General features: G+C 41.5%; 1 protein-coding gene across 1 annotated transcript in view; it reads left to right on the forward strand.

The window, feature by feature from the left end:
* The window catches only part of NSMCE2 (NSE2 (MMS21) homolog, SMC5-SMC6 complex SUMO ligase), a gene marked incomplete at its 5' end in the record, with an annotated part of 130,904 nt that overhangs the window by 20,201 nt on the left and 85,160 nt on the right, over positions 1 to 25,543 (forward strand). Inside the window, one exon of the mRNA XM_082295016.1 lies at positions 7,187 to 7,293. Coding sequence (XP_082151142.1) covers positions 7,187 to 7,293 — 107 coding nt within the window. The remainder of the gene's footprint in view (positions 1 to 7,186; positions 7,294 to 25,543) is intronic.

Raw genomic sequence — 25,543 nt, forward strand, 5'->3', positions numbered from 1 at the left:
GTTATATTGTCTTTGTTAACTTTAGATTAGTCTTTCTGTAAAATTAACTAGGCATTTATTGGTTAAAAAAAGATTAACCTCACCATGTGCTTGGAATTTAGTAAGGAGAAAAGAGGTGCTGGTCAAGTGCTGGTCTCTTTTGTCTGAAGGGAGGGAAGTAGTCTGGGAATTGTACAGGCCTTAGTGTGTAGTCAAGCAAAAGCCCATTTTTGCCTTATAGTTTGGTCAAGCAAAAGTTCAGATTTGTTTGGGAACTTGTGTGCATGCTGCCTGTCTTCATGTCTTGGTGCTGCATCAGTCATCAAGTACAGAGCTTACAATAGCAAAAAATATGTATATATATATAAAAACTATTTTTCTGTTTCATAGCAAAGTATGCTTACTGCTATGAGAGATTAGTTTATGTCTTTGTATTGTTTGTGTGCCTCTGCCTAAATTAAACCATCACTATTTGTGTTGAATAATATTTTACTTTGGATTTTATACAGCAAAGCAAGTCAGCACATGTTGGAGTGTTTTGCTAAATCAAATTCTGTGTGAGAACCCTGCTTATTTCATTAGCTCAGTATAGTGTCAGTTGGTGTTCAGAGATAATGCTGTTCTTTACATTGCAGTCTGATTGGGTACTGTGGCCGATATTCCTGGTCTCATAGATCCTTGCTACTGCTCTCACGTCTAAACTGGGATCATTATAGCTTTTTAGCCTTCTCCTGGTAGTCTGGAGAAAAATAAGTACTGTAAGGAAGTTGCTTTCAAAAGCACTGTTGGCCTTGTTCTGCTGGCGATGGAGTTTAGGGCAGTTTCACATTGAGCAAAAGTGTCATGGTTATTATAGAATAATACAGCTATTTTCAAAAGTGGTTAGTAATGCTGGGTGCCTCAGTTTCCCTGTGCCCACTCTGAGATGACTGTTTTCAGAATGTGTGCAACACCCACTCGCTGGAAAGGCTGGCCCCTTGAGATGTTTCAAACTGGGCACTCAGCAACTGAGATGTTTCAAGGTGGGTGTTCAGACCATGCATGGTCCATTTCTGTTGAAATTCTGACTCTCTACAATATAATGTACTTGGGTTTCTCTTCCATGGGATTGGCAGGAGCCTCCTGGGCCACTGACTCTCATCTGTTCCTATTTTAGACAGTCATAGCCTACAAGGAAATGGTTTGTAATACAAGACAAGAGTTTTTTCATCAGGCATAGTTTGTAATCTAACAGACACTCTTGGCTCAACTGACTGAAAAAAAAAAAAAATGAAGCAGAGAGAAATGGATAATTGAAGATTTTTTTTCCCATTACTTGCTGGATAAATTGAATGTTTAAATCCAGACTGAAAAGCACAGCCCATTCTTTTCCAAAATACAACCTCAGAAGACTTTATTCAGGTACGGGAAAATCCTTGACCTAAATTCGAGTATTGCAATTTAATTTGCAGTTTCTTAACAGAAGCCCAATAGAAATTAAGATGAAACTTTAAATGTCGTTCACAAGTGATAAGTCTGGTGCAACCTGTGTTTTTCTGTTCTGGTCTTTCCTTTACAAGTACTCCTAGTCCTGCCTCAAGTGCTCCTCTCAATTTTCCTCCTTCTACTCAGATTTTTTCCATGGTAGAATACTGGAAACTCTCCTTCTTTGCTTGAGAGAACTTGAGCTTGAACTCACTTTTCACCATCTTCCAGAAAAATGGCTTTCAGGTGAGGTTGTTGAATATTGAAGAATGTCATGGAAACCCAGAATGGCTGAGGCTGTAAGGGACCTCTGGAGGTCATCTTGCCCAACCCCTTGCTCAAGCCAGGCCACTTACCTCATAGGTTTCTCTTTCTGTCATTCATGTAATTTAATTTAGTGAGACACACCTCCACTTCACTGGAGTCTGGTATCTAGGTGAAAGTATTGGTCTCTAAAATCATTCATGCATGCTCAGTCTCTAACTCTGTGTGCATGAAAACATTCTATGCAAAAAAGAGTGGCTTCGTTAGGGGACAGCAAGAGAAATATGGCTTCAAATACTCTACAGCCCAGTTAAGGCATTTCCTGAGAAGGTGGAGGTTTCATTATGACTAGCCTCAGCAGTAAGTAGCTTCTGACTGTTACATGGAGGGAAATTTTGTGATTACTGCCCCAAATTCCCCTTTACTCCACCAATTGCCATTCCCTGTATGGTTGTTGCCCCTCTTATCAGCAGTAATTTTTCTTCTCTTACTAATTGCAGTGGTTAGTTCTCTATCCAGACAGTTCCATGGAGATATTTTGGGCATTCTACTTTCAATCATTTCTCTATGTGAAGACACCTGCATTCAGGAGATGAATTTGATTTTCTCCAGTTTTTTGCTGTTCCTTTGTATGGCTTCTCATTTCTTTTAGTTTAGAATTTTCTGGATTAGCATTCTGCTCTTTCTGCAGTCTAATAGATAAAATATGTTGCAGGTCAGGGAAATGACATTTAAAAAGAGCTCTTTGACTAGAGTTTTCTGAGTAGCTGTCCATGTATCTACAGGAGAAAAAGTGACTATGTACCCTCAGTGCTTCAGAAGCAATCAGTGTCCTGTTTAGGTACCTCTTGGTCTCTGTAGTCTGGAGTGCTGTGGCAGGCTTCACTCCTGTCTAGACAGACAGGGAAAATGAGACAGTGCTCTCCTACGTAGGTCTGTATCCTCTCACTTCTGAGCATCACTACTGTCGTCTCCAAGTGTGTTGTGAATCTGTTCTGAAAGAGTGTGGGTTGGTTGAGAGTTTTTTTCAAGATCTACTGTCCAACTTGAATTATCAACAGTTTTGCGTAGACCTGAACTGGGGGTGCAGAGGGGAGTCTTAACACTTGGATTTGTAAATGAAGGACTTACTGAAAACGACAGCAAAAATACTTAGCTTTATCCTGAATTGAGGACGTATTTTATCCTCCAGAAGATGGAACTAAATCAAGGAGTTGGAGAGCTTGTGTTCCTCTGCTGTCAGCAGTAACTTGAAACCTGCTGGCAAAGTGTGTATTTTATCTGCTGCTGGGGCATATGAAGACAACTGCCTACTACCACTGTTGCTGATGGCTCAAGTGATGGGTGTTTGTGTTACGAGTGTTTTAAAAGCCTGAAATTTATTGTCAAAATTTCTGGGCAATGGTGTACCATTCCTCTTCTGCCTTGAATCATGGGAAAACCAGCGTGTAGCCTTAAATTTCAAAACAGACTATTATGTAGTGCCAGAGGCAGAACTGACACACCCTGCTTTCTTTAAATTGAAATTTTGACTTTTATTAGCCAATACTATCAAGATAGGAGAGTATATATGTATTCATTTTAGTCCACATTGTGCTTAAGCATTCATTTTAAGTACATTTGTATTTGTAAGTTTGGAGCCTTCCTGTAATTTTATGGTATTGCAGACTATTTTGTGTTTAAGATAGTCTGTGGTGGAAGTGAATGCTTATTTAGATTGCTGTGTACTGGCTGCAGGGCAGCCAAAATACCCTAAATAAGCAAATACTGATGTGGTAACTTGCGCACAGAAAGTGGTAGTTGTGAAAAATCTTTAGAATTTTTGCTAACTTGTGGATGTGTACAGGAAACTAAAGTAAATATGAACTCAGATGTTAGGAAATGCAAGTTTTGGATAAATTTTAGATGAGTGTTACTATAGGATGTATTAAATCAGTGCTGACTTGACTGTATTCCACACTGTGGGTTCATGATACATAACTTAGTCTTGACTGATTGTGGTTTAAATCAGCATTAAGGCACTGAAGCATGACTGGTCTCTTTAGAAGTGAGAAATTGAAACCTTGCAAGTCACTTTATGTAATTTTGTTCTTTAATTTTTAGGGAGACTTTTCAGAATAATATCCCTGTTTCCATTATAATAAGAGATCATAAAGTTGTGTGAGCTGGAATTCATAATTGCACACTGTGCATATTCAGCCAGCTAATTTTAACATGATGCACGTGGGCCTTTGAAAATGAAATGATGGCCTTGAACTGGGCTTTCTGTGACTAAAAAATGTAATATTGCAAAATGTGTAATCTCTGAGTGGGGAGGGAAATGACTTGTGAAGAAATGCTTACTAAACTCAACATCTTTAGTCTAGATAACAAGGAGACTACAATATGCGCTTCAATGGTATTTCGTGGCAGTAGCTAAAAGCATATGCAGAGTTTGGAATGCATTCCTTAGATATGAATTAGAAATAAGATTAGGATAACTTTTGATTAGATAACAGAAAGGCACTCATCCAGCACTTGCAAAGTGTTTGATTTTGGTGTTAAGCTAGATTGTTGGCCTGCAGAGTGCAAGGTTTGAGTACTTTGGAGAGTTGTCTGGCTTTGTAGCTGGAGTCTGGCTGGAGGGTATTCAGCAGTCAGTGTGTTCCTCGTCTGCTGGAAGAGAGTCAGCCAGTGCCTTGAATCTCTTTATGGTGAATCTCCACTGTCATACTCATATATGAAACAAAAGCTTCAGCAGGGCTTGCAGAGTGAATGACAGACAATGCCTTTTGAATCTTTCAAAAGCCTGATGTGATTATTAAATTTTAATTATTTTTGATACTGTAGTGCTGTTAAACCAATGGGTTGGTGGGATTTGTGAGAATGAGTTGTGGGATGGTGTTGAGGAGAGAAAAGTATTTTCTTTTCTAATTTCTTGTTCCTTAGTAAGATTACATCAGCTGGTGTGCTCTGATTAGTCTATGATGGAGTCTGTTGTAAAGGCACCTTGAAGGTGCTGGGATCCCTGCCTTGGTGAGCTGTAAAACTTTACGCCCCCATACAGTCACCCACAGTTACCATGTGCACCCAAGCTCTGCCCTGCATCTGCTCCCTACTAGGGACGAGCAGAAATGCTCTTGGCTCTTCAGGGGAAGGGAAAGCTGAGGAGCCTTGCACAGCAGGTTATTCTGTGTGTAATGTAGAACAATGAGAGTTTTTAAAAGGCAAATAGAATAGCTTGTAATATAAGTTTTCTTTCAAATCTTGTTTGAGAGATGGGGGGGTAAGTGGCTAGGAACAACATAGGAGATTTCCTCTTAGCTCTCAGCGCACTATGGATTGAACTTCAGACAGAAAATGGACTTTAGCATCTGTCAATGAGCAGAAATAGGGTATGGACAACAGCTGACCTGTACAGTGTCTTTCAGATCTGTCTGTATGTCCATAGTGTCTCCAAGGGCAGGCTGTGATTGTGTGTTAGTCAGCAATTTCCTAGGATGTGTAACGTGTGTGAAAGAACAGCAAGAGGGAAACAGCAGTGAACAGTACTGAGACTTAAAGCAGACTGGTGGATGGGTGGAACAATCAGTACAGGAAGAATGTGGAGCAGGATGTAGTTGGAGATAATGTACCTCTTGCCCAAGCTGTGTTCCACCTCTTTGAGCTTTGTTTTAATACATTTCTCAAGTTGCATGCAACATTATTACTCTTTACCTAAAGTTTAACTATTAGGAATGACAGCATTTATACAGCTTTCTTGGTATTTAACAATGCACTTCTCTTCCCCTAAAAAATTTAAAAAATATTTAGGCTGCTGTAGTTTCTTTATGTTGTGGATATGATTCATTTTGGCCATGGGAGGAGAATGACAGTTACTTGCTACACAAACCTTTCCTGTGATTCATGGAGTGTCCTTTGTGTCAGCCTTGAAGGAGGCACTTCATATGCTTCCTAGCAGGAAGGAAAAATAGTATGATCATAGTTACCAGCTAGGGCATGGAAACTGGGTGGGAGGGAAGGGGAAGGGGAGAGGGAAATGCTGATTATTCAGAATAAAGTTGCAGGAATGCCAAGATTCTGTCTGCAGTATCCATTCATCTACTTAATGAAAAATGGATACATACCAAGCCTATATATAATTAAGGGAAACATCATGACTGTAATTGCCATGTTCACAAAATAGTATAGCTTATTATGTAACTTCTTTTGTGTAAATATATCTTAGCACTTTTCCTTTGTTTCCTTGATCCATCACGGTTTCATATGGTGTGATGTTTTTGTCCCTGAGCAATGTGTTTCAGATTTTGCTCCCAAACTGATGGCCATGTACAATACTTTGTGTCAGCTTTCTGCAGAGATGGATTTTTGTGTTCTAACATAATAACATAGTTAGCAACTTAAGCAATGTACCAGCTTGCCAGATCAGAACACATTTTCCTTTCTTCACAAAAAAAGTAATTTACAAAGCTGTACTACAATTTTCCTCCTAAAAGTAGCAGCACAGATTGGCTACTTAAGTGCTTTTAAAGAATGCTCCATGAAATTGCAACCCCTAAAGCTGCATGGCAGACCTTGGGGCTCTTTCACAGTCTAGCTGCTTCCAGCTGCTTTCTCTATACCTGGAAACTGCAGGGCAGGAATAAATGGAAGTAGCAGAAGTTTAAACTTAGGTTTCCTAACTTCCTAATTTCCTGCATGGATTCAGGGCTTGTGGCTGGCTGTCCTCCCGCAGTTGGAAGTATTTGGTGTGGTACATGCAGCTGTGTCAGGAATATACAGCTATGGCTGTTCAGCCCTGTAGCATCTACAGAGGGTTGTTATCTAAGCAGATGCACAGCAATATTAGAAGAGGAAAGCAAAGGTGTAGTTCGAGATTAAAGGAGTGGAATTAGGAGGAATGCAGAAGAGAATAAAAGTGGATATGAATTACTAATCACATGACTTGTGTTAATTGATTTTCCCTAGCAATTAGAATTTTACTGCTTGAATCACCAATGCTGTTGATTCTTCCATTACTTCCTGTGTTATAAAATGCTGGCTCTGTTTTGATTTTCCTGTAGCTGTGTTTATTGGGGATAAGGGGTCTAATTATAGCTGTGAACTATACTGTACTGAGAGGGCATTTAAGTTTCTTCTGACTATTTCTGAGGCAATGTGATGAGTCATGAAATACAACTTTTGCAGAAAATATCCTGATTGCCTAATGACTAGGTGTTGGTAGATGAAATTACACATACTCTCTCTCGTTCACATGAAGCCAGGGAAGTGTCTTTCTGAGTAAGCTGTTTGTTCAAGTTACCCAAGAAATGTCAAAGATTACAGTTGCAAAATGGGAAAAAAAGTATATGTTTGAGTAGCTTGAAAACACCTGCTGAGACTTAAAAATGCTTTAGATATTCAGAACATGAATTCTTGTAAATAAAATATTTGTAAAGAAAAAATGCTGCCTGAAAATAATACAATTGATCACCCATGTCCCACATATTTTATTTTGCAGATGATGAAGAAGATGTTAACAATGTGGAAAAAGTCATGTTAGAATATGCTACAATGGACAGAGAACTTAATCATTATATAAAAGCATTTGAAGAAACCGTAAGTCAGGTAAATTATGTCTTCTCATGAAGTTATGAAAACATATCCTTATTTAAATAGTATCTTTTAAAAGACACAAATGTTGCATTTAAACAATACGTAATTGGAAAGACAGCTCTTTGGCAGGTATAAAATACTGAAGTTACCAGTACAACTAATAATTTTTTTTCCCCAGCTTGCGACAGGGTGGCAGAACTTATAATTTCTCCCCACCAAACTCACACCATTGGGAATATGGGATGAGTAGTGCTTTGGAAATGGTTGAGGGCACTGTGGTTAAGACACCCTACTCTCAGGTGATCCCACCTCATGTGTTGTGGAAGATGGAAGTGCTCATGGGTGAGGCAGCTGATTTCAGGAGCAGACTGATGGCTGTGGCTGTAGAGAACCGATATTTTAAAGCCTGCTTCCCACTGCCTTCCTGCCACCTGACTTGGCTGGTGCTTGTAAAGGGTGAGCTGGCGGATTGCTCGCTTAATGAACCAGGGTCTCGCTGTGCCCCCGGACAAAGGACGGACAAAGGACGGACCAAGGACGGACCAAGGACGGACGAACTCCGGGCGCGGTGGCGGCGGCGGCGGCGCTGGCAGTGGCCGCCAGGGTGCGCCGCGGCCGCGCGCTGTCCGTCCCGTCCCGTCCGGTCCCGTCCCATCCCGGGCTCGGCGCGTTCCCGCGCTTGGTTTGGCGCGTTCCCGTCCCGGGCTCGGCGCGTTCCCGCGCTTGGTTTGGCGCGTTCCCGTCCCGGGCTCGGCGCGTTCCCGTCCCGGGCTCGGCGCGTTCCCGCGCTTGGTTTGGCGCGTTCCCGCTCTTGGCTCGGCGCGTTCCCGCTCTTGGCTCGGCGCGTTCCCGCGCTTGGCTCGGCGCGTTCCCGTCCCGGGCTCGGCGCGTTCCCGCTCTTGGCTCGGCGCGTTCCCGTCCCGGGCTCGGCGCGTTCCCGCGCTTGGCTCGGCGCGTTCCCGTCCCGGGCTCGGCGCGTTCCCGCGCTTGGTTTGGCGCGTTCCCGTCCCGGGCTCGGCGCGTTCCCGTCCCGGGCTCGGCGCGTTCCCGCTCTTGGCTCGGCGCGTTCCCGCGCTTGGCTCGGCGCGTTCCCGTCCCGGGCTCGGCGCGTTTCCGGCCTGGACTCGGCGCGTTCCCGGCCCGGCGGGAGCGAGCGGCGGCTCCGTGGCAGAGCCGGGCAGGGAGGGGGCAGGTCCAGGGCGGCCGGACCTCAGTTTCAGGCCACATTGTGCCCGAAGAACTCAACTTCCTGAGAGACCTGCTCTGTGTGTCTGCACAGAGACTTCTCAGTGTCGCTTTTGTATGGATTTCTCTAGAAAAGGCGAAAGCACATCCCTGATTTCCGTTCAGGGTGGGAAATCTGTTTAGCAAAATGTTAAGGTAGCAGAGCTTTTCGATTAAACCTGCCTTGCTATTATTTTGCTATTGCTTTTTGTTCTTTTAAAAGCAGTAAAAGGAGAGCAAAGCAATGCTTTTCCCGCTAGTGCTGTTGAGATGCCTACATGGTTTTTCTGTTGTAGAAAGGTTTTCCATTAATACTTTTTAAAATCATCTGATGAGATGCTTAACTGAAAAATCTTCATTCAAATAATTAAATATACATGTTTAAAAGGAGTTCAAAAGTATGTCTACATCAGCAAGTGTTGGACAGAAATACATACAGGCACTGTTCCTCATTTAGTCTTTAAATATACGTTTTACTTCAGATGTCACTGTAATTGCAGACCTCCTAGTTTATATTGGATGGTTCAGAACTTTTTCCTTTTATTTGGACTACTCGCGATTTTTAAAGCTTCCCTAGTACATCGTAACATAGTCCTCATTGTTAGAGACTAATGATATATATCCAGACTTAAGTGAAACGTAGTTGGTTTATATTTTGATTATAAGCTGTTAAATATTTGATGTCTTATTGTTATAATTGGAATTTCAAGTAATTTTCAACAATGACTTTTTGACTTCTTTTGTTATTGCCATCTATCAGCAAAACACATTTTTTTCAAGTTTAGGACTTTAAAGAGCAAGTCTATGCCTTCACCAATAAAGCACTCAAATCCTGTTTATTTCAGATCACTCGTGGTATTTTAGGTTGAGCACAGGTGTAACTGCATCCCTGAAGTGAAGGTATTTTTGTCAGTTTTGGCAGGGCAGTGATACATTTGGGATTTTTAGGATTGAATATTTGTTGTGTGCATATCTGTGCTGGTGTGCAAAAAAATACACCTGGAAGAGTTGTTTTCCTTTTCTCCCCTTTTTTCCACTAATGTAGCTTATTTGTGTTGTTGAAACAAGCTCATTTCCTGTTGTTTCAGTCCTAAGGTTTTGAAATTGCAGCTCCAAGATATTTAACATATTTTAGAGTCTACATGATTATAAATTTGGTAATGGCTGATCTGTTAGCCTCTAGCCACACTTCTCCTGTCTCTGCTTCCTACTTCACTCTAGGGAATTGTCTGTACTTTCCCCTGCCAGCATCCTGAACAAACCTTTGCGAGTATGAAAAAGAAATGTATATAACTTTTGCTGCAGAACAGAGTTACAGTCTGTTCTCTGAAAAATAACAACTTGTGCTTTATTTTGGAGGCTAGCTTCATGCTATGCCTCTGGAACTGCACTGCCCATCTCCAGTTACCTGTCAGAGACAGCTTAAAATCTGCTTCTGGGAAACAGATACTGTTGCTGAATTTAGCGCTGCACCTGGAAGTAGCTGTAGAGTGGCTTGGGTTTAAAATAGCCTCCACTGACTTGCTCCCTGGTTCCATCTGAATTCCTTACCTGAGGGCTTTGGGGAAGTTGCAGCAGGTCATTAATTTTCACAAGCAGACTGTCCTTCATAGGCAGTGTTAACAGGATTTGTCTCCAGCTGCAAAACACATTTTATCTGATTATTTTGTAAGTTTGTATGTTGATGATTTTTCTGTTCTTTAGTTTAGGCATACAGCAGTGAATCAGAAAGTGTGTTAGAGTCTGCGTTTCATGTTCTAACCAGCTGCTTCTAGTGAAATGTCCAACTGGAATTTAGCAAGATAAAGAGACAGCAGCAGTTAAAATTCCTGATATATTATTTTACTATGTGTACCTTTAAATGGCATTGACAAAAAGATGATATTGTACAACCAAAGGATTGTAATGTAAATAACTAGAAACTAGCATGAGATATAGTCACATGTTTTCTCAAAGCCAGTTTTTTTGTTGATTTAGGCTGTAGTAGGTGGAATGCAGAAGGCGAGACATACCAGCATCCTCTTCTGGTTGAATCAGCAGCCTGTTGAGCAAGAATTGAGCGATTGAATCACAGTGTTTCCAACAATAGGCTGTGGGAAATCCTTTGTCTGTGGAAACTCCCTGTGCCACTGGATTTTCTTGTACCTGTGTAATGACTGGACTTCTGCTGCTTCTTCTTCTTCTTTCGTTTTTAATGGGTATTTTAAAAAGAAACTAGCCAATATTCAGGTCCTTTCCATGCAAAGTCCAGACAGCACTCTTATTTTTAGTGTAACAACAAATGACTGATGGAGCTGCAGTATCTCTTGCAGGATTTTTTATACTCTTGAAATGGACCCAAATGATTAGGACCCAGAATCAAGTGTTCCCTACTCTGAGAGAGTTCTCAAATAGCCAGAATGCCAGCATATTGTGTTGTCCCAAATATAGATTCTTTCACCCAGTGTGCAGGAAGACAATCCACACACAGAGTCAAGATATTTGATTATATTTCATATCTGTGTGGAGAATGGGTTCTAGGTGGTAAATCCATAAAGTGAACAGTATGCCAGGTGCTCATTTTTATACACTGTGAACAATAAAAAATTGACATTTCCCATATATGTAACAACCTAACTGTGTAGTCATTGGCTTTGCATTCTCTCTTCTGCATGTAATTTTGCACTCATTTTACTGTGCATGCTCTGTGAGGAAGTGGCTAATGTGAGCAGGGGGTGATCATAGCCTACGGACAGGTATTTTATTGAATTTATTTAATGAGCACAACGTTCAAGCAAAGTTGTTCTTGGCATTGTAATTTGATTTATTGTGTCCTCCTGTTCGTGCTTCTTGGGTCATGGCTCTTGGTTCCTGCAGGTTTGGCTATGCCCTAATTTTTCATAAGTTCTTTTAGTTTTCCTGTACTGTCTCCTGGTACTTCATTTCAACAATTGTGCCTGCTTCCTCACTCCCACTCTGCTCTCTGGATTAGCAGGGATGGTGGTGGTGGACTGAGCAGTCTCTCAGCTTTTCAAGCATTTGGTTTCTTTGGGACTGTAAATTTTCTGAAGCTGGGGTATATTTTCTGAAGTCCCCAGACTTCTCTAGATAAAATGAATTACAATGTATTGTAGATCAAAGTAGAGAACAAGGAAGACAAAACTAACTTCTAATGTTACATTATTGTCACCTCTCTTTTCTTCTCCTTTAGGGAAAGGGAACCTGGGCTATTTGGTTTCTTTTGCAGGTGACAGGAAATTGTTGAATGTGGTGATGGCATCTCTGGCAAAGATTGCTTAGTGCTTCCTTTTTTAAGTTACTGCTTTGCCAAACATTGGTTTGTCTTGCTTGAATCGTGTCTGCCTTTTGCTAAACCTGAGCACTGTGACAGGATGAAATCCAAACCTTAGTGAGGTGGAAGAAACACAGAAGAGACATATTTAAGAAAAAAACTAAGAGAAGGAAGCACTCAGAATGAGAAGAGGCAGACAAAAAGTTAAAGGACATGGGCTTTGTAAGTCTTGAGATCATGTAGACAGATGGGCAAGAGACTGGTTGAAAGAGTGCTAGAAAGGAGGTGGTGTTGAGTTGAAGAAAAGATGGAAATACTAGATGTTGTGTTGGTGCTTGAGTTTTATCCCTACTTCTGCTAGAGCTTTCCCACGTTGTTCTTGGTGAATCATGTCTATCACCATGCTGCTGACATCTTTGTTTTCTGATTATCCTGCATGAAAACTGATTTGAGCAATTATAATTGTAATTTAATTCAAAGATAATCATAGTTTGAATGCAGGAAGTAAAATTAAATTGTTCTTTGTTGGGTTTTGTCTGTAAAACTACTACATACAACTGATGTAAGTGTATGTCTTGAGAGGATTTGAAGTCTGGATGTGTTGGTCATTCATGCCTGTGTGACTTCACACCTTGTCAAGTGTTCATTCTTCCTTTGCAAAGATGAGGGGTGCACCATGTTCCTTGTACAAGAGTGGTTTTGTTTCTACAGGATATACAGGAGCTACTCTTAGAATAGTTTTGTATTTTTTAGAATAGTTCTTTCCTTTAGACCAGTCAGTTCATTGGAGTATGAATAGGAGGGGATGCTTGTTCACTGCATTCGGTAATTTAGAGCAGATTACTTAGTGTTGGGGTCTGTTACCTTAGTGGCAAACCTGCAGAGGGATAATTCCTTTCAGTGACGTAGGTCATATTCCAAGCGTGCAGCTTGTGAGTGATCTAAAAGCCTCTGCAGAAAAGGAAAGAATCCTGTTTAAAACTGCTATACAGTTAAATCCATGGTCCCTGTTTGATTTGTAACCTATATAGCAGAATTCTAGTTTCCTCACTTAAAACTCGTAGTACAATGCTGTAGTGATTTGGATGGTCTTCCTTGGTCTCATAAAAATGAGTGGGACTTACCTTTGTTAACCAGCCTCTGCCAGCATAGATTTGTAGGCCAGGAGTCCTACTGGAGAAGGTTCTGCCAATATGTCCAAGTTTTGACAAAGCAAACTAAAGCAACAAAACACTTCTGCAGTGGTAGCTCCACTTGCAGCGTGGTCTTTGAAGGAACAGCAAGGTCAAGCAGAGGATGTGATTCCAGCCAGCTCCCATCCTTGTGGCACAGCTATGGCAGCAGAGCTAATGTGATGACCAAGTCCAGTGTACATGGCAAGTGCCAGCAGGATCATCAGTGACTGCTGCTGTCTGTTAGAGACAAGACTGTGCTTAAAAATCAGATTGTAACTTAAGTTTTCTGTTGGGATAAGTACCAGGAAGACTGTGAATCCCAAGGGATTCATGTGTTTTAGCTGATTTGGGACTCTCTGACAGTGACTGACACTATGATATCCATTACAGTGTTGTCAGTGAAACAATTTTTGACATGGAACTTCCTAGTTTCATCGAACAAACAGCCTTGTTTGGTGCTGACAGTTTCTTAATAAGCGCTTTGCTCCTCTTTCTCCCTCTTGCTACACTGTCATGACAGCATGTCTTAGGGCAAACTGATATTACTGATGATACCCATATCTGCAACTGTGACCTTCACTGTTCAGCTGAGCTCAGAGCATTTCCTCTGACATGTGCCGTGCATCAGTGTTTCTTGATTCTGAAATATTGTCTGCTAGCCATGAAAATTTTGAGACCTTCTTTTTATCAAAAAAGTCCTCTGCTGCACAGAAATTGCTCAGGAAGGTCTTTGTGAAGTACCAGAAAAATGGGTTTAGTGGAATAGATATATCTTTTCTTGGGCTGGCTGGGAGAATAAAAGAACTCTTGTAGTCTTTTGCTGCATTTATCCTGACTCTAGAATTGTAAAAGCAGATGGTTCTATCTTGAAATTCACTCAGAGTGTACTGAAATGCACCATCAGCAGTAACAAGTCAAAACCCTGGTGAAAGATGTTGTACCTGTGCCAGTGTCTTCTCTTCCACTGAATAGTAAATAGATTTTTGGATATCTTGTTTCATCTTTAGAGTTTTGTTTTTAAACAATGGATGTCTTCTTGGCCGTTATTTTGGTACCTTGAATTCTAATTGGAATTCCTCTTTAGAGCCTGTTTACTTGCTATCGACTACTGAAGCCACTTCAGACTCATCATTCATCTTACAGAATAAGCAAAATATGGACATTGGATCAAATCCTTATAATGACTTGGGCAGAATAGTAGAGGAAAATAATATGTGGCTCTGTAGTTAGGCCTCTGCATCTATATATATATGATGTCACAGGACTTACTAAAACTTTTACAGGCAAACTTACTTCTAGCATTAGCTAGCTATGGAGTTCTTTAGTATTTTAAAGTTTCTTCAGTGCAATTTCTTTGATATAATTTCTGATCAGTAGTGTATTTCTTGCTCTGTCCTACTGCCATCTCCAAACAGTAATTCAAACAATACAGCACTGTTGTAGGCATGTACTCTGCTTCCTGCAGAAACTGGGACAAAGATGCATTTCAACACATTTCTAATATTTACTTTATAATATTTGCTTTACTTTTTTGTGTGTCTCTATGTGTCGGGCTAAGCATTTGATGGCAGCTGCTCTTTTATTTTCCGAGAATTAGTGATCTGTGTGTGTAGTTCTCTACAGTTATATGTTGTCAACATTTGGGAGCTGCGATTAAAATACTTTTTTAGTGAGCAGCATATAAAGAAGTAGGAGTAGAGTTTTATTTTATGTGGGTTATATAGTGCATCCTCAGTAATGTGTCTTAGTGTCTTCTAGCAAGCATAAAAATGTGTCCTGCTTTTTGGAGAACAAGCCCTGGAAACTCTTGCATATGGACATAGGTTTGTTTGACTTCACTGTGGTTGCTTACATTGGTCAAGCTAAACATTTTCCTAAATATTTGCAGTGTCAACACTGTAGTTGCTGAAATGGCCCTTGGCTTGTGTGGGTAGGAGTGGGGCAGCAGGGGCCACAGCTGGTTACAGTGAAGATTTGGATGAGAGGAAATGTTCTGGACCTAGGGCTATCACATGGAACTGGGAGTTCTGTAGATACAGTGGCAGCAGGGATAATATTAAGAACAAATGTGCCCAAAGAAGTCCTGAGAACCACATCGTAATTTGAAAAGTGTGTTTGCTATGTTGGGCAGCAGTGCTGCCCAGTAGGTAGCAAACTAGCCTAGGATTAAGGAAGACTGGATGCAATTTTGAGGTCTACTCGCAGCTTATGTGGTTGACCTTGACAAATTGTTTTACTCTGTACTTTAGGCTGTGGTCCTGTGTTCATTAACACTGCATTTGTGCAGTACCAAATCACCTGGTAGCACATTCTCATCAAATAAGCCAGATCACATGATAGTGCTTATGCTGTCTGTATTCTTGCTGCAGAAGCACAGACACTACCTGATGGAGCATAACTCTGCAAAATTAGAATTGGCAGAGTGGGTTACACTCAACCGATGTGTCATGCACCTGTGGTGGTTTTGATCTCATACGAGACGTACTGAAACTGAATTTACTGTCTCGCTCAACCATGATCTCAGTCGTGTGGACAGCATCCCATATCACTGTCTGTAAAGAGATTTATTTTTTTTTCTACCTGAAGAATTCAAAGCTATTTGAATTCAATTTTTAATGATTTTATTTTAAAACTGAAGATTGCAGTTGGCAGTCTGAAATTTTTCTGAAATTCCTGAAGGTCACACATAGAGCAAATAAGTCTCTGTGATTTGGATCCCTACTTTTCTAGGCAGTGTTGGCATTTCAGAGTCAGTGTGAGTTAACTCTGTCTGGTTTAGCCTAGCCTAGAGAAAGAAGATAAAATTTTGAAATGTAATGAAACTGGTAGGTGTTGAGGTAAGATAGCCTGATTAAAAAGCTATCTTAATCTCAAATAGTGGATTTTTTTTTTTTTTTTGTAGGTGAAATTTATTATTGGAAACACTGGCATTGTAGTTTCAGTTGCTCAGTAGTGAAAATAGTTTTTCAAATTAATCATCTCCTCTAGAAAGCTCCTGCTGACAGTCCAAGGATTTAAATCCTTGGAGCCAGGGGGTGGAGGTTGAGTGGTAAATGCTGGATGATTCTCAGCAGCGGGGGTTTTTACTTTAAATTAGTTTCTCCTGTTAATTGAACACACCCAAGTTGATCGGTGTCAGTGGGGAGGCAGTTTCTGGAATGCCTTCCATAAAATGTCTCCCTCCAAACATTGAGTGTTGTTTTAATTACTGTAATTGTTTCCAGAAATTATATGTATGTGTTGGATACTTTACTATTCCTTCTCCAAAATTTTAAATGTTAGGTCACTCATTTAAAAACATTTACTTTTTCTCCTAGTGTATTTTTAAACTGATATTATCAATAAAAATACCCAGTTACCCAGATTTTCCCTAAGCAAAATTCTTAGCGCATTTATAATGAATCACAGATACAATGTTGCTTCCAGCATTAACTAGATCACACTTTTTTTTGTGGCTGCTACTGCCACATTAAAGAATTTAATGTTATTCTTTAATGTGATGTAATTCTTTAATATTTTCATTAAAGAATTTCAGCAAAGAAGGAGTTAGTGGAAGGTGCTACTCTCATTCCCAGTTTCCTCATAAGTCATATTATTTGGGACTTTTTCTTGTTGAACTGTTCAATACTGGGTGTAAACAGGAGTGTGCATGCAATGTGTCGCATGTCATTTAGAATAGACCAAAGTCGTATGACTTTGCAGTATGGTTTGTTGTGAATGTCTTCACTTTTACAGAACTGTGTATTTGGGCCCTTTGTTAAAATGGAGAACATTTCTTTGTTTTATTTTTTGATGCTGGGAGTTAAGAGCAACTTTTTGACATTTATTTCATTAAATCGAATAATGGGTTTCTCATTATTTTTAACACATGCTCAACCTGTGCTGAAAATGTCAAATAGTTTTTCTCTCTCACATTTCATATTGCTCCTGTTGAGGGAAGGTAGTGCTTTGATTTAAAAGTAGCAGCATGGCTTCTTTGTGTTTGTGGTGTGCTGCAGTATGTAACTATGCCCATTTTAATGCTTAATGAAATAAAAAAAAAAAATCTGCCTAGTAGTATGTATGCATTTTATTTATTATCTTTCCAATTTGAAGAGGAGGTTTCAAAAAATACCTAAATCCTGCCAGAAATCAATACCAGATGTCACAGTGTCTCCCAAAAGTGGCCCCACTGTTGATAACCTACTGTGAGTTACAAACAGTGTGCTTGATAATAAAGATTGGCAAGTTGAGCTAATTTCTCATCTTATTTATCTGAGCTAAGTGCATACCCTGAGTAAGCTGATTTAACAAGCTGAAGTATTTCTTTTGTCCTTAGACTTTTGTGTTTACACTGACAGTGAATGAAAAATACTATAAAACACTTAAGAAAATACGTACATCAGATGCATTTCAAGCTTCCTTAAAAAGTGTAAAGTTCCCATGTTAACATGTATTCACACATACGACACCAGATAAATTCTACAAAACCAGAGAAATTAAAAGCTCAGTGATGTTGCTAGTCTTAGCTCTTCTGGCACTCTTCAAACGTTAGTGCCTCACTGCACTGCCACTGCTTCTGTGTGAACGATTCACAGTGTTTGTTCGACTGGGTACTTATCCACTGCTCAAAGCTGTTATGATGCTGTTTTTTCCCCTGCAGTCTGTTTTGTGGGGAGACGATTGGATAGCAAGGGCTTGGATGCAATGGTGAGTTTACAAGAGTTGCTGGGAAGATGGCAGCTCTGGTAGGGAAAACTTACAGGGTGTGGTTTTGTGGGTTGTGATAATTGTTGTAATAGAAAGTGTGGGCTGTAAATGAAATGTTTCTCCATGGATATTTTTATGCTTAGTTGGAGGTGATCAAGGGATACAGGTAAAAGCTGGGCTGCGCTAGAGGCAGTTTGGTCCATTTCAGTAAAACTGTCTGTTGAAAGAGGGAGATTCTGGAGCAGCTATTAAGAACCCCACTGTATGCCCTTAGTCCTCACAAAACAACCCCACCTTTCCCCACTGCGCTCTGCTAAATTCCACTAATGATGAGCCATAGCCCTCACCACCATCTCCGCTCCATGGAGTGCTGGTGGGCAGCTTCTCTGCCTTTTCTCTTGCTTCCCGAACTCTTACATCCTGCTTAGGCTTTGGAATCACTGTCTTGCCTTCTTTTGGCCTAACTCGGAGTTGGCTGTTGTTGGTTGGTCACTTGCCCTTGGGAGAAGGCTCAGCAGTGTTGCCTTTTCTCTCACTGACAGCAGTACATTGTATCTCTAGGCAGATATAATCTGACAGAGCAAATGGAAATACCATTGAACACTGTCTTGGGAGAATCTGGCCATTATGTGTGTCTCTACCAACCCTCTATGAACTAATTAGACCTGAGTTTAATGAGTCATCCTCCTTAATCTATCAGTTAGGTTTGCAGATGCCTGGCCACCTTCGTCAGTCAGGCTTATAAACAAATATCAGACAAATCCCATCAACCAGGTTTATGTGCACAGCATAGGTCACTGTAGTTGTAATGGTTGTTACAGCTCAGCATGAGTTTACACTTGGCCATTTCCAAGCCCCACAAAACTCAGACCCAAAACCCTTATACTAGTTCATTTGAGCAGTTATCTACCTGGTAAATTTTTAATAGGAAGAGATTGTTTTATGGTAAGGGAAAAATCCAGCTAAAGCAAAAAGCACCTATACAGGATCACAGGTGTGGCTTCTGCTCAAGGAGAAACTGTCAGTTAATTTGGGTGAGAGGTGACTTTAATAGCAGTGTGTAGTCATGGATGGAACAGAAGTGTTTGTTCACCATGTGTCACATAAAGATCCATTTAATGAAATTATCCAGCAGCAGGTTTTAAATCAACAAAAGGAAGTAACTTTTTACACAGCAAATAATTACATTGTGGAATTAGTTGCCACAGGATGTTATGGAGACCAGAATCATTAATGAGTTCAAAAAGGTACTAGACAAATTAATAGAAGAAGAAATCCTTGACAGCTGTTAAATGCAAAGATTCAAATACAGTCACTGTCTTGGTAAATCCCTAAACTGCAAATTGTTAGTAATAGGGAAAGTATATGGTGAAAAACAGGGAGAGATCTTTCTATTTGGTGCTCATTAAATTCCTACTCCAGCCTTTTGCTTCTGCCACTGTTAAAGAGAAGAGAATATGCTGGATGGGTCTTTAATCTGAGGTACCATATCTGAAAGGAGCAGAAAATAAACTGCATAGAAAACCCAGTCTCCACAAGCACTACTGCACCCTGAAATTTATCTTGAATGGTTATGGAGCTTTAAATAAATGACATTTATCTTCTGTTTCAACCCTATTTTGGAATATCATTCTATCTAAAAACTACCTTTCACCTCCATAATTTTAGTATTTGGAAAGTTTTTAGGATATCTAATAATTTCTCTCTTTGTTCTTACTCATATATTTGATGATTTAAAAAAGTAAGTAAATGAACAGCTCCTGCTCTCGGCATTGTTATATAATTGAAAAATTCTTAATCTGAAAGCCTGCTTCAAATCCATATAATACAAAACCACATAAACCATTTAATAATTAGGTACTAGCAGATAAAATCCAGCTTGAAGTTTGCAGAGCTACACCCACTTGGACCAAAAAAGGGAGGAATCTTTGGCTATATCCTTGTTTTGCAGTCAGTTTTCTCCCTTAATGCCCCCCAAAAACTTAATAACTTGTTCTAAATAACAAATCTTGTGGTACTGATGGGAGGAGGTGAACTACAGCTCTGGGTGAGTACTTGCTGGGACCCCTTCCTATAAACTTGAAATTTCAGCTGAAGTACCTGCTTTGATCTCAACTACACCAAATGGGATAAAATGTTTTCCTGGATAATTAGGTAAAATACAATGTAGGTTTTTTAACTATTTTGGTAGGCCAGAATCTGAAAGTTTTAAGATCAGTTCTTGAGATTTGTGGATTGGTGAATATAAAAATGTCTTTTATATCCCCATCACCAGTGTCATAGAACAGATATGTGGTCCAACTGGGATATATAAATGGTCAGCTAAGTTGTGATTGTGGGCTGCTTATTATTGGAGATACTGGATAAGAGACAACAAAGCATGTTTTATTTCTTAAAAAAGAAAGCATTAAATTGATAGCACTGTCAGAAAAAAACCCCAAAATTTGATGTGTGTTTTCATTACTTGAGAAGAGCTTGGCTCCACCATTTTTGTAACTCTTCAAATAGTTTTTTGCCTCTCTTAGCCTCACGTTTATGGGTCTGCAAAAACCCAGCTGCTTCAGCTTCTGTCAGTCATGAGCCCATGGCCCCTTCCCAGGCTTGGGTTTCTACACATGCCTCTTGAGCTGGGGAGTCTGATATGGGATGCAGTATTTCAGCTATTGCCTAATCAGTGCTTCATAGAGGGGAAGAGTAACTTTTGTTGTCCTGCTGGCCACGCTGCTCCAAATGTAGCCATATCCAATTTGCTAATTAGCAGTGAAAACGTTTCCTGAAATTTCACTTGGCATCTACCATGGCAGAGCTGCTACAAGGACAGTCAGTTCCTAGCATCTACTGATGCCTGGGATTGTCCTGCCCCTAGAGAAGCTGTAGAACTCTTCTTCTTGAACTTGGCACTACCAGTTCTGATTTTCCTCAAGGTCCTTCTTGATTAAATATCTACTGCTTGATGTGTCAAACGCCACTGGGTTGGTTATGTCTAGAAGATTGCTGAGAGTGCATTTGGTTTCATCATCCAGGCCTTTGGTGAGGATATTGAACATACTCATCTCTGTTGTTCAGCGCTACAATATATCTCTTGGTACAGGCTACCAGTTGGATGGCAAACTGGTGTTTGCTGTGAGCATTACCCTCTGAACTGGCTGGCCCAGTAATCACTCTACCCAAAAGACCATTTGATTACATCCACCACTCGCCCCACATCTGCATTTCAGGTCAGTTCATCACAGAAAGCAATTATCAGTTTCATCAAGCATTAACTGCCCTTTGTGAGTCCATGCTGATTGTGGCTGATTACCTTTTTGTTCTCTGCATGTTTGGAGGTGGATTCCAAAAGGATGTGGTATGTAATCCTTCCAGGGGTTGGGGTTAGGCTAAGTGCCCTGCAGTTGCCTTTCTTATGCCTTTTCTAAAGCCAGACACAGTCCTAGCCTTTCTCCAGTTTTCAGGCATCTGCCTCAATGATCATGTTTTTTTGGAGGTAACAGTCAGTCTAGTGACACATCAGCTGACTCTTTCAGCACTTACAGATTGTGTCTGTCCTCATATATTTGAATACATTAGCTGTTCTAACTCATTCCTAACTTGTCCCTAAACTGTGTCTTCTCAAACCATCCTGGTACATCTGCAAATCTAGGAGTAATCTTTGCCTGTGAAGATGGAGGCAAAAATGTATTAGGTACTTCAACCTTTTCCATCTGCACAACCACTAGGTTGTCTCCTCCATTCAGTAACATTCTCACATTTCCTCCGAATTTACACAACTATGTCCTGCTGCTATTTACATTCATCACTTGTTTTCATTCTAAATGTGCTTTGGTTTTCTCAATATTGTTCCTAAATGCCAAAGTAGTGCTTTTGTACTCTTTTTTTTGTTTGCTGTATGCTGTCCTTTTGCATTACAGTTCATTAATAACCTCCTTGCTTAGTCAGTGAATCTTCTACTTAAATACCAATCTTCTTGTAAAATAGGATTATTATTAATTCCTCAGTTGGCAATAAGTTTCCTACAAAAATTTACCAGCTAAGCTGGCACCTTTTGCTTCAACATCCTGGGAGATTCTGCTGAGCCATCTCCTGTATAATGCAAAGGCCATTTGCATAAAATCCTTAGTCCTATTTCTTCTTCTTACCTTCCCTGTCTTCTGGATCCTGAATACAACCAGCTTGTGGTCACTGCTCCCAAGCTACTATCTGTGACCACATTTGCCACTTTTCTTCCATGTATGTGTACACAGGTCACATAGGATATTACCTTTGTTTGTTCTCTCTAGCATTTGCATTAAAAAGTTATCACCGATGCAGCCTAGAAACACCCTGGATTGCTTGCACAATGCCATGTGGCCCTAATGAGGACTAAGTCTGGTAACTGGGTTGTTTTTGGTCGTTTGTATACATCATTATCCACTTCATCGTCCCCTTGAACAGATGGTGTGTGACAGGCCCAGGCTGCTGCATGGCTCATGTTTCTTTTGCCTTTGCTTTTGACCAGAAGTTTCCTATCAGATAAGCCTCTGGTTTCACACTGGACCTCAGCATAGACAAGGAGATGCTTTGTAAGAAAGTACAACTGCCGTTCTTCTCCACTGCATGTTCTCCTTGAACAGCCTCCATGACACTGTTCCAGTGACGGATCCTATACCATTTAATCTTTGTGATCCTGATGAGATCAGAACACTCTGACTGTGCATAAATTTCTAATTCTTCTTGTTTGTAGGCCAAGCTCTGTGTGTTAGTCCACAGACACCCAAGGTTAGCCTGCGCATGCCCTCCCTCCAAGCAGAAATGTGTAACTTTCCCATGTGGCCTTTTCTTACACAAACTTTTATCCTTCCTTTCTTTACCTCTGGGTGAAGGCCCCATTGTTCAGTGAATTTAGTTTAAAGTCATCCTCACTAGAATTGTAATCTCTTCACAGAGCTATTTTTGTCAGGTGGCTTTAATGTCTTCTTAACAGTCCATCTGCATTGAATGGGGCATTGTAGGCAAAGAAACCAAAGTCTTGCTGGTGACAGCAGCTGTGCAGACAGGCATCAGTGTTCTGGTTATATCTTCTATCCAGCTCTCTCCATTGACTACAAGGGTTGAGGAGACCACCACTGGGATTTCTGCCATCTCATGTTTGCTCTGAACTCTCTCTTCCATTTGAGCTGCTCAAGGTTTCCCTTGGTTGTGTTACTTCTGTCCCACAGGGGATGGCAGCAAGAGATAGAGTTTGGAGGGCAGGGTAAATGTTGGCAATTTGTCTGCAGCATCAGTGATCTAGGTTCTGGGCAAGCAGCAGACTCACATGGATAATAGGGATGGATTCTTCTGCTTCACATGGGAAGCATCATAATCCACTAACACCAGTGCTTTCTTTAGTACTGATACTAATCCATGGCCTTGAGATACCCACTCAGAATTTTATCACCAAACACCCTAACTGTTTCTGAAACTCTTAGCTAGGCACAGCTAGAAGATAAAACAGACCTATATTCCTGTTACCTGAAGTCATGGAATTCCAGCTTCCAAACAATGCAAGTTTTTATCTGCTTCTTGGTCCTTCAGTCATACCTTTCGTCTTGGAACCATAGGATAGAATCATAGAATCATAAAGGTTGGAAAATACCTTTAAGAGCTTGGACTGCGATCATAAACCTCACACTGCGAACTACACCACTAACTCATGTGTACTGCATCGACATGTCTTTTAAATACCTCCAGGAATACTGACTCAACCACTTCCCTGGGCGGCCTGTTCCAATGCTTGATAACATTTTTGGGGAAGAAACTTTTCCTAATATCCAATCTAAACCTTTCCTTGTGCAACTCTAGGCTGTTTCGTCTTGTTCTGCCACTTGGGAGAAGAGAGCAACTCCCTTCTGGCTACAACCTCCTTGCAGGGAATTGTAGAGAGCAATAAGGTCCCCCCTGAGCCTTCTTTTCTGCAGGCTAAACACCCCCAGCTCCACCAGCTGCTTTGTTGCCCTTCTTTGGACATGGACCAGTATCTCAGTGTCAACATTCATTTGCAAACTGACTGAGGGTGCCCTTGATTCCCTCACCCATATCATAGATAAAGAGATTAAATGGGACTGGCCCCAATACGAAGCGCTGGAGAACACCACTGGTGAGCAGCTGCCAGCTGAATTTAGCTCCATTCACCACAAACCCATGTTGGCTGGGCCTGATCCCCTGGTTATCCTGTATGTGCCATGTGATGGCACTCAAGGTGATCTGCTCTGTAACCTTCTCTGGCACTGAAGTTAGGCTGACAAGCCTGTAGCTCCCCACATCCTCCTTCGTGCCCTTCTTGTAGATGGGTGTTACATTGATTCTCTTCCAGTCAACGGAGACCTCCCTGTTGAGCCAGGACTGGTGATAAATGATGGAGAGTGGCTTGGTCAGCTCTTGCACCAGCTCCCCCACTACTCTTTGGTGGATCCCATCTGGCCCCATGGGCTTGTGTTTGTCTTAAGTGCTGTAGCAGGTCACTGACCAATTGCCCTTGGATTATGGGGGTTTCGTCGTGCTCACTTTCCCTGTCTTCCAGCTCAGGGAGCTGGGTACCCTGAGAAAAAACAGTCTGACTATTAAAGACTGAAGCAAAGAAGTTATGAAGTATCTCTGCCTTTTCTTTATCCTTTGTCACTGTGTCATTTCCTGGTCCCCGTGCCCATGATAGCCTTCAACTGTGACATCACCCACAAGTCTTTCTCTATTCACAAGAGGAGGTCCAGCAGGTGCCTTCCTTGTTGGCTCCTGTTGGGGTTTGTCCCCCCTGCCATGTAGCCCTGGGAGAGGGGCCCTGGGGGCGAGACATGGGGTTTCCCTGCCCCTGGTCAGCCTCGTTCCCCGTTGGTTGTTTTGTGTTCCCCTGCGCGGGCAAGGACCCTCAGGTCCCGTGATTGCAGCAGTTCCTCGGCAGAGCCCCGGCCATGCGGCTGGAGAAGTAAACATCTCTGAAACATCTACCAAGAATCGGTCCATATATATTTCTTTTCCACAGGCCTCGTTGTCTGATACACATGTTGCAGCATCCCCGCTGTAACAAATGGTGACTATTGCGAGCAGAGCGAACACCGATCCCTAAGAACAGAAAATTCATGAGTAAAAACCACTCTAGATCTCTCTCTTCTCACCTTGGTTTGGATATTCTCTCTGGACTATGGAAGAATCGTGGGAAATGTGGCTCTCTGAACCACAGAAAGAAATATATCTAGAAGTTAAAGGAATCCTTGAACAACAAAACTAGAAAGTATTTGTTCTGGGAGATCTAGAACATTTTTTAACTGGCTTTTCAAAAATTTCTTTTATATTTCTCGAGACTTACTTTTTGATATTGATCCTCCTGGAACTAATCACGGGTGTTTTTGGTCTGAGATCTTGTGTGAGATAAAGGATCAAACAGAACATGCACTAGTGATAGAATGTCTCCGTGGATCCCTTGTAATCAGTGAAGCTCTTGAGCAGCATTTGTATGGTCCCATTACCCCTAGAGCAGAGGATGGCTGTAATCCTGTGGCCGAGACCGCGTGGCAGCCATCCCAGGAGCGCGTGACTGCAGCCGTGCCAGCGGAGGTGCCTGCACTGGATGAGCCTGACCCCCTTGGGAGCACGCGCCTTGTCACGGACCCCATCCCTGTCTCGGGGTCCCCGGCCGCACGACCGTGAGTGAGGGAGCGACGCCACAGGTGCCGCAGGTGCCGTGGGCCACGAGCAGCAGAGAGGTGGCCCCCACGAGCAGCCAGGGACCGGGGGTCGGCGTGGAAGCCTGCTCTGAGCACACGGCTCGGAGAGCCCTGTGGAGGGAGAAGCGGCGGTTTCCAAAATGACACGAGAAGCCGCGCAGCGCTGAGCTGAAACGAGGCCGCTCTCAAAGCAGCGTGGAGTTGGCGGAGCAGAACTGCTCGCAGGG

The sequence above is a fragment of the Coloeus monedula genome, assembly GCF_965178545.1.
Source record: "Coloeus monedula genome assembly, chromosome: 1".
NCBI lineage: Eukaryota > Metazoa > Chordata > Aves > Passeriformes > Corvidae > Coloeus > Coloeus monedula.